At 50.4% G+C, this 7,905-nt stretch overlaps 1 protein-coding gene across 1 annotated transcript in view; it reads right to left on the bottom strand.

Moving 5' to 3' along the window:
• Positions 1 to 6,247: 6,247 nt before the first annotated feature.
• The window catches only part of LOC110512820 (thioredoxin-like), a 24,430-nt gene continuing 22,772 nt past the window's right edge, over positions 6,248 to 7,905 (bottom strand). The window contains exon 5 of the mRNA XM_090209849.1: positions 6,248 to 7,737. Coding sequence (XP_090065975.1) covers positions 7,675 to 7,737 — 63 coding nt within the window. The 3' untranslated portion in view covers positions 6,248 to 7,674. The remainder of the gene's footprint in view (positions 7,738 to 7,905) is intronic.

The raw sequence follows: 7,905 nt of genomic DNA, 5'->3' as shown, positions 1-7,905 counted from the left end.
GCTATGAGGGGTGGCCAGTCCTCTTCTGGCTGTGCCGGGTAGAGAGGAACCAGGCTCTGAGGGGTGGGCCAGTCCTCTTCTGGCTGTGCCGGGTAGAGAGGAACCAGGCTCTGAGGGGTGGGCCAGTCCTCTTCTGGCTGTGCCGGGTGGAGATTAGAAACCTAGAGAGGAACCAGGCTATGAGGGGTGGCCAGTCCTCTTCTGGCTGTGCCGGGTAGAGAGGAACCAGGCTCTGAGGGGTGGGCCAGTCCTCTTCTGGCTGTGCCGGGTGGAGATTAGAAACCTAGAGAGGAACCAGGCTCTGAGAGGTGGACCAGTCCTCTTCTGGCTGTGCCGGGTGGAGATTATAAACCTAGAGAGGAACCAGGCTCTGAGGGGTGGCCAGTCCTCTTCTGGCTGTGCCGGGTGGAGATTAGAAACCTAGAGAGGAACCAGGCTATGAGGGGTGGCCAGTCCTCTTCTGGCTGTGCCGGGTAGAGAGGAACCAGGCTCTGAGGGGTGGCCAGTCCTCTTCTGGCTGTGCCGGGTAGAGAGGAACCAGGCTCTGAGGGGTGGCCAGTCCTCTTCTGGCTGTGCCGGGTAGAGAGGAACCAGGCTCTGAGAGGTGGCCAGTCCTCTTCTGGCTGTGCCAGGTGGAGATTATAAACCTAGAGAGGAACCAGGCTCTGAGGGGTGGCCAGTCCTCTTCTGGCTGTGCCGGGTGGAGATTAGAGACCTAGAGAGGAACCAGACTCTGAGGGGTGGCCAGTCCTCTTCTGGCTGTGCCGGGTGGAGATTAGAGACCTAGAGAGGAACCAGACTCTGAGGGGTGGCCAGTCCTCTTCTGGCTGTGCCGGGTGGAGATTAGAGACCTAGAGAGGAACCAGACTCTGAGGGGTGGCCAGTCCTCTTCCGGCTGTGGAGATAAGAGTACATGGCCAAGATGTTCAATCATTCATAGATGCCCAGCGGGTAAAAGTGACATTGAACTGATCACACTTATCAACGATAGACTGACACACACATAAATACATTCCATTCCTTGTCCTGTCATTTATTGAAAATGTATTTGACAGAGATACTTCACATCAATCATCATTTCTGTAAATGTGACAGATTTATGTGACATTTGAATGTGTAAATGTGACAGATTTAGCCAGCTAGCTAGTTTAACTGTAGTCCCTGGGTAGGTAAGATAACAGTCTGGACGGTGGTTATACAGAGAGATCCTTGATGAAAACCTGCCCCAGAGCACTCAGAACCACAGACTGGGGTGAAGGTTCACCTTCCAACAGGACAATGACCGTAAGTGTAACCAATGTGAAATGGCTAGCTAGTTAGCGGGGTGCGCGCTAATATCGTTTCAGATTGGTGATGTCACTCGCTCTGAGACCTTGATGTAGTTGTTCCCCTTGCTCTGCAAGGGCTTTTGTAGAGCGATGGGTGATGATGCTTCGTGGGTGTCAGTTGTTGATGTGTGCAGAGGGTTGCTGGTTCGAGCACAGGTAGGGGCGAGGAGAGGGACGGAAGCTATACTGTCACAGAAGCACACGGCTTAGACAACACAGAAGTGGCTCCGGGAAAAAAAAAAAAAGTATTTGAATGTCCTTCAGTGTCGCAGCCAGAGCCAGGACTTGAACCCGATCGAACATCTCTGGAGAAACCTGAAAATAGCTGTGTAGCGACGCTCCTCATCCAACCTGACAGAGCTTGAGAGGATCTGCAGAGAAGAATGGGAGAAACTCCCCCAAATACAGGTGTGCCAAGCTTGTAGCGTCATACCCAAGAAGACACAAGGCTGTAATCGCTGCCAAAGGTGCTTCAACAAAGTACTGAGTAAAGGGTCTGAATACTAGTTTTTAGTTTCTTTATAAATTTGTATAAATGTCTGAAGACCTGTTTTTGTGATGTCATTATGGGGTGTTGTGATGTCATTATGGGGTATTGTGATGTCATTATGGGGTATTGTGATGTCATTATGGGGTATTGTGATGTCATTATGGGGTTATTGTGTGTAGATTGATGAGAGGAGAAAAATGATTGAATCCATTTTAGAACAAGGCTGTAACGTAACAAAATGTGGAAAAAGTCAAAGGGGTCTGAATACTTTTGCGAAGGTGCTGTAACTCTCCTGTTTACTTACTGGTTGAATGAAGGTTTCAGTGATGCATTCATCTGAAAGAAACAAAAACTAGATTATATCACACTAAATAGCATCTGTCATATAAAAAAAAAAAAACCCAGTTGTGATTGACATCTGCTCCTACCTACGCGATACAACGTCTTTCTGTCCTCTCATCATCCCTGTGATAACTTTGTCTTTAGCCAACATTGGAGATGTACTGCGTTGGAGCTGTCAAGTCTGCGTCTGCGTCTTGTGGTCGTGTCGTGTCATGAAAGTCACACAACACGTTAGAAGTTCAGAACCAGGAAGTGTAGTCTATATAGTACAAATCGTAACTCTCAAATTGTAAATAATTAGAAGCAACGAGGATAATCTAAATCGGCCTAATAGAGTTGTAGAATAAAAAACACACAGTGTTCCACTTTTACCTTTTAAAAAAAAAATATTTTTTTAACAGGAACACCAAGGCTGTCATTAGTGTTGAACAGGAACACCAAGGCTGTCATTAGTGTTGAACAGGAACACCAAGGCTGTCATTAGTGTTGAACAGGAACACCAAGGCTGTCATTAGTGTTGAACAGGAACACCAAGGCTGTCATTAGTGTTGAACAGGAACACCAAGGCTGTCATTAGTGTTGAACAGGAACACCAAGGCTGTCATCAGTGTTGAACAGGAACACCAAGGCTGTCATTAGTGTTGAACAGGAACACCAAGGCTGTCATCAGTGTTGAACAGGAACACCAAGGCTGTCATCAGTGTTGAACAGGAACACCAAGGCTGTCATCAGTGTTGAACAGGAACCCCAAGGCTGTCATCAGTGTTGAACAGGAACACCAAGGCTGTCATCAGTGTTGAACAGGAACACCAAGGCTGTCATTAGTGTTGAACAGGAACACCAAGGCTGTCATCAGTGTTGAACAGGAACACCAAGGCTGTCATCAGTGTTGAACAGGAACCCCAAGGCTGTCATCAGTGTTGAACAGGAACACCAAGGCTGTCATTAGTGTTGAACAGGAACACCAAGGCTGTCATCAGTGTTGAACAGGAACACCAAGGCTGTCATCAGTGTTGAACAGGAACACCAAGGCTGTCATTAGTGTTGAACAGGAACACCAAGGCTGTCATTAGTGTTGAACAGGAACACCAAGGCTGTCATTAGTGTTGAACAGGAACACCAAGGCTGTCATCAGTGTTGAACAGGAACACCAAGGCTGTCATGTGTACTGTAACAACTGTGTAGTCTATACTTTGGACCCTAGCCAGGGGCACATCTCAAACATAATTTACAGGTGAAGCATTTGTGTTAAGTGAGTCCGCCAGATCAGAGGCAGTAGGGATGACCAGGGATGTTCTCTGTTTAGTGAGTCCACCAGATCAGAGGCAGTAGGGTTGACCAGGGATGTTCTCTGTTTAGTGAGTCCTCCAGATCAGAGGCAGTAGGGATGACCAGGGATGTTCTCTGTTTAGTGAGTCCTCCAGATCAGAGACAGTAGGGATGACCAGGGATGTTCTCTGTTTAGTGAGTCCTCCAGATCAGAGACAGTAGGGATGACCAGGGATGTTCTCTGTTTAGTGAGTCCTCCAGATCAGAGGCAGTAGGGATGACCAGGGATGTTCTCTGTTTAGTGAGTCCTCCAGATCAGAGGCAGTAGGGATGACCAGGGATGTTCTCTGTTTAGTGAGTCCTCCAGATCAGAGGAAGTAAGAGATGACCAGGGATGTTCTCTGTTTAGTGAGTCCTCCAGATCAGAGGCAGTAGGGATGACCAGGGATGTTCTCTGTTTAGTGAGTCCTCCAGATCAGAGGAAGTAAGAGATGACCAGGGATGTTCTCTGTTTAGTGTGTCCTCCAGATCAGAGGCAGTAGGGATGACCAGGGATGTTCTCTGTTTAGAGAGTCCATCAGATCAGAGGCAGTAGGGATAACCAGGGATGTTCTCTGTTTAGTGAGTCCGCCAGATCAGAGGCAGTAGGGGTGACCAGGGATGTTCTCTGTTTAGTGAGTCCTCCAGATCAGAGGCAGTAGGGATGACCAGGGATGTTCTCTTGATAAGTGTGTGAATTAGACCATTTTCCTGTCCTGTTGTAATGCCACAAGTACATTTTGGGTGTCAGGAAAAATGTATGGAGTAAAAAGTACATTATTTTCTTTAGTAATGTAGTGAAGTAAAAGTTGTCAAAAATATAGTTAAAGTAAAGATACCCCCCCCCCCCCCAAAAAAAAACGGCATTAGTACTTCTAAGGATTTTTACACCACTGAGCATAACCTACAGACAACAAACACAATGTGCACTATCGATGGCATTTTGAACACACAGAGACACCGTGACGAGATCCATCACCTCATGTTTCACACTGATAATGCACAGCCCCATGTCACAAGGATCTGGACAGAATTCCGGGAAGCTGAAAACGTCCCCAGTTCTTCCATGGCTCGCGTACTCACCAGACATGTCACCCATCGAGCATGTTTGGGATGCTCTGGATCGACGTGTACCACAGATTTTGTTCCATTTCATATAGATTAGGGGTCTAAATGAATTTATTTAAATTGACTGATTTCCTCATATGAACTGTGTATGAACGGTGTGGCTGGTAGCCTAGTGGTTAGTGTGTGTTGGGTCAGTAATCGAAAGGTTGCTCGGTCGAATCCCAAGCGGACAAGTACCCTGAACAAGGCAGTTAAACCCACTGTTCCACGTTAGGCCATCATTGTAAATACGACTTTGTTTTTAAATGACTTGCCTAGTTAAATAAAAGGTTCAATTGAATTAAAAAAATATATATTTGTAAGTTTCTACTACATGTAACCGGTATGAAATGGCTAGCTAGTTAGCGGGTGGTGCACGCTAAACAGCGTTTCAAAATCAGTGACGTCCCTCGCTCCGAGACCTTGAAGTTGTTGCTCCGCCCGCGGCGTTTGTGGAGCGATGGGTAACGGGTGCTTCGAACGGTGGTTGTTGTCGATGTGTGCAGAGGCCAAGGTTGGGGCGAGGAGGAGGAGGACCGGAAACTAAAACTGTTACAAGTTTCAGAGCGAGTGACGTCACCGATTGAAACGCTATTAGCGCACCGCCCAGCTAACTAGCTAGCCATTTCATACCCGTTACACGCAGGCTTCCATTCATATGCATCAGATTCATTCAAGTAAGTAAAAATCTACATTCTATTTAGCAAAACCATGATTAAAAAGAAATAATTATATTCTTGATTTGATTGAGTGATGTTTTGCAGTGCTACCAGCAGAGGGCAGTGTGACAAAAACAATCAGGTTCGGCAGAAGGACTCTATAGACGTTTCTTATCTGTGGTAATAACATGGTAGAATGTAACCAATAATGATTTGGAAAATAGTTTTTTTTAAAACAGACTAATTATACATTTATAGCACGATGTACATTAATGAAAATATAAGTTTAAGGAAAGAGAAAAAGCATTTTAATACAAATTGTTTATTATTATTATACATTATTGATCCATCCCTGGGTAGGAGAGAGACGGGGAAGAGAGAAACCGGGGTGGGAGAGATGGGGAGAGAGAAACCGGGGTGGGAGGGAGGGAGACGGGGGGGAGAGAGGAGAGAGATGGGGAGAGAGAAACCGGGGTGGGAGAGATGGGGAGAGAGAAACCGGGGTGGGAGAGATGGGGAGAGAGAAACCGGGGTGGGAGGGAGGGAGACGGGGGGGAGAGAGGAGAGAGACGGGGAGAGAGAAACCGGGGTGGGAGGGAGGGAGACGGGGGGGAGAGAGGAGAGAGATGGGGAGAGAGACGGGGAAGAGAGAAACCGGGGTGGGAGGGAGGGAGACGGGGGGGAGAGAGGAGAGAGATGGGGAGAGAGACGGGGAAGAGAGAAACCGGGGTGGGAGAGATGGGGAGAGAGAAACCGGGGTGGGAGGGAGGGAGACGGGGGGGAGAGAGGAGAGAGACGGGGAGAGAGAAACCGGGGTGGGAGGGAGGGAGACGGGGGGGAGAGAGGAGAGAGACGGGGAGAGAGAAACCGGGGTGGGAGGGAGGGAGACGGGGGGGAGAGAGGAGAGAGATGGGGAGAGAGAAACCGGGGTAGGAGAGAGGGAGACGGGGGGGTAGAGAAACGGGGAGAGAGAAACCGTGGTGGGAGGGAGGGAGACGGGGGGGGAGAGAAACGGGGAGAGAGAAACCGGGGTGGGAGAGAGGGAGACGGGGGGGGAGAGAGACGGGGAGAGAGAAACCGGGGTGGGAGGGAGGGAGACGGGGGGGAGAGAGGAGAGAGATGGGGAGAGAGAAACCGGGGTAGGAGAGAGGGAGACGGGGGGGGAGAGAAACGGGGAGAGAGAAACCGGGGTGGGAGGGAGGGAGACGGGGGGGGAGAGAGAGGGAGATGGGGAGAGAGGAACCGGGGTGGGAGAGATGGGGAGAGAGAAACCGGGGTGGGAGGGAGGGAGATGGGGAGAGAGAGGAGAGAGAAACCGGGGTGGGAGAGAGGGAGACGGGGGGGGGGGAGAGAGGGAGACGGGGGGGAGAGAGGAGAGAGATGGGGAAGAGAGAAACCGGGGTGGGAGGGAGGGAGATGGGGGGAGAGAGGAGGGAGATGGGGAGAGAGAAACCGGGGTGGGAGAGAGGGAGATGGGAGGAGGGAGATGGGGAGAGAGAAACCGGGGTGGGAGGGAGGGAGATGGGGGGAGAGAGGAGGGAGATGGGGAGAGAGAAACCGGGGTGGGAGAGAGGGAGATGGGAGGAGGGAGATGGGGAGAGAGAAACCGGGGTGGGAGGGAGGGAGATGGGGGGAGAGAGGAGGGAGATGGGGAGAGAGAAACATGGGGTGGGAGAGAGGGAGACGGGGGGGGGAGAGAGGGAGACGGGGGGGAGAGAGGAGAGAGATGGGGAGAGAGAGAAACCGGGGTGGGAGACAGGGAGACGGGGGGAGAGAGAGACGGGGAGAGAGAAAACCGGGGTGGGAGAGAGGGAGACGGGGGGAGAGAGAGACGGGGAGAGAGAAACCGGGGTGGGAGAGAGGGAGACGGGGGGAGAGAGAGACGGGGAGAGAGAAACCGGGGTGGGAGGGAGAGAGAGACGGGGAGAGAGAAACCGGGGTGGGAGGGAGGGAGAGAGAGGGAGACGGGGGGAGAGAGAGACCGGGGGGAGAGAGACGGGGAGAGAGAAACCGGGGTGGGAGAGAGGGAGACGGGGGGAGAGAGGAGAGAGAGACCGAGTTGGGAGAGAGGGAGACGGGGAGAGGGAGATGGGGAGAGAGACCGGTGGGGTGGGGGGGAGACAAGGAGAAGGGGAAGGGAAAACAGAGGAAGGTGAAAGGCATGTTCTATGTAGATTGGGGGAAGAGAAAGGGAGGATTGGGGGAAGAGAAAGGGAGGATTGGGGGAAGAGAAAGGGAGGATTGGGGGAAGAGAAAGGGAGGATTGGGGGAAGAGAAAAGGAGGATTGGGTGGAAGGCATTCAGGCATCCTGTCAAATCAGTTGAGGAGAGGGTGGAAGGCTTTGGGGCATACTCAGGTGAATTGAGACAGAGGAGAGTTGGAGAGGAGACAACTGTCCTCAGACAGGTGAGAGAGAGGAGAGGAGACAGACGGGTGTGTTTATTTGTGAGTGTTGACCAGCTCCTCCAGTTTGGCCTGATTGGACCCTGAGAACTCCTCCACCTGGAACACAACAACCAATCAAATCAGTTATTCAACAAATCAACCAATCAAATCAGTTATTCAACAAATCAACAAATAAATTAACCAATCAATGAATCAAATCAGTTATTCAACAAATCAACCAATCAAATCAGTTATTCAACAAATCAACAAATAAATTAACCAATC

The sequence above is a fragment of the Oncorhynchus mykiss genome, chromosome 19, assembly GCF_057628025.1.
Source record: "Oncorhynchus mykiss isolate SJ-2025 chromosome 19, ASM5762802v1, whole genome shotgun sequence".
Classification (NCBI taxonomy): Eukaryota; Metazoa; Chordata; class Actinopteri; order Salmoniformes; family Salmonidae; genus Oncorhynchus; species Oncorhynchus mykiss.
This window is presented reverse-complemented; position numbering and strand designations above follow the sequence as displayed.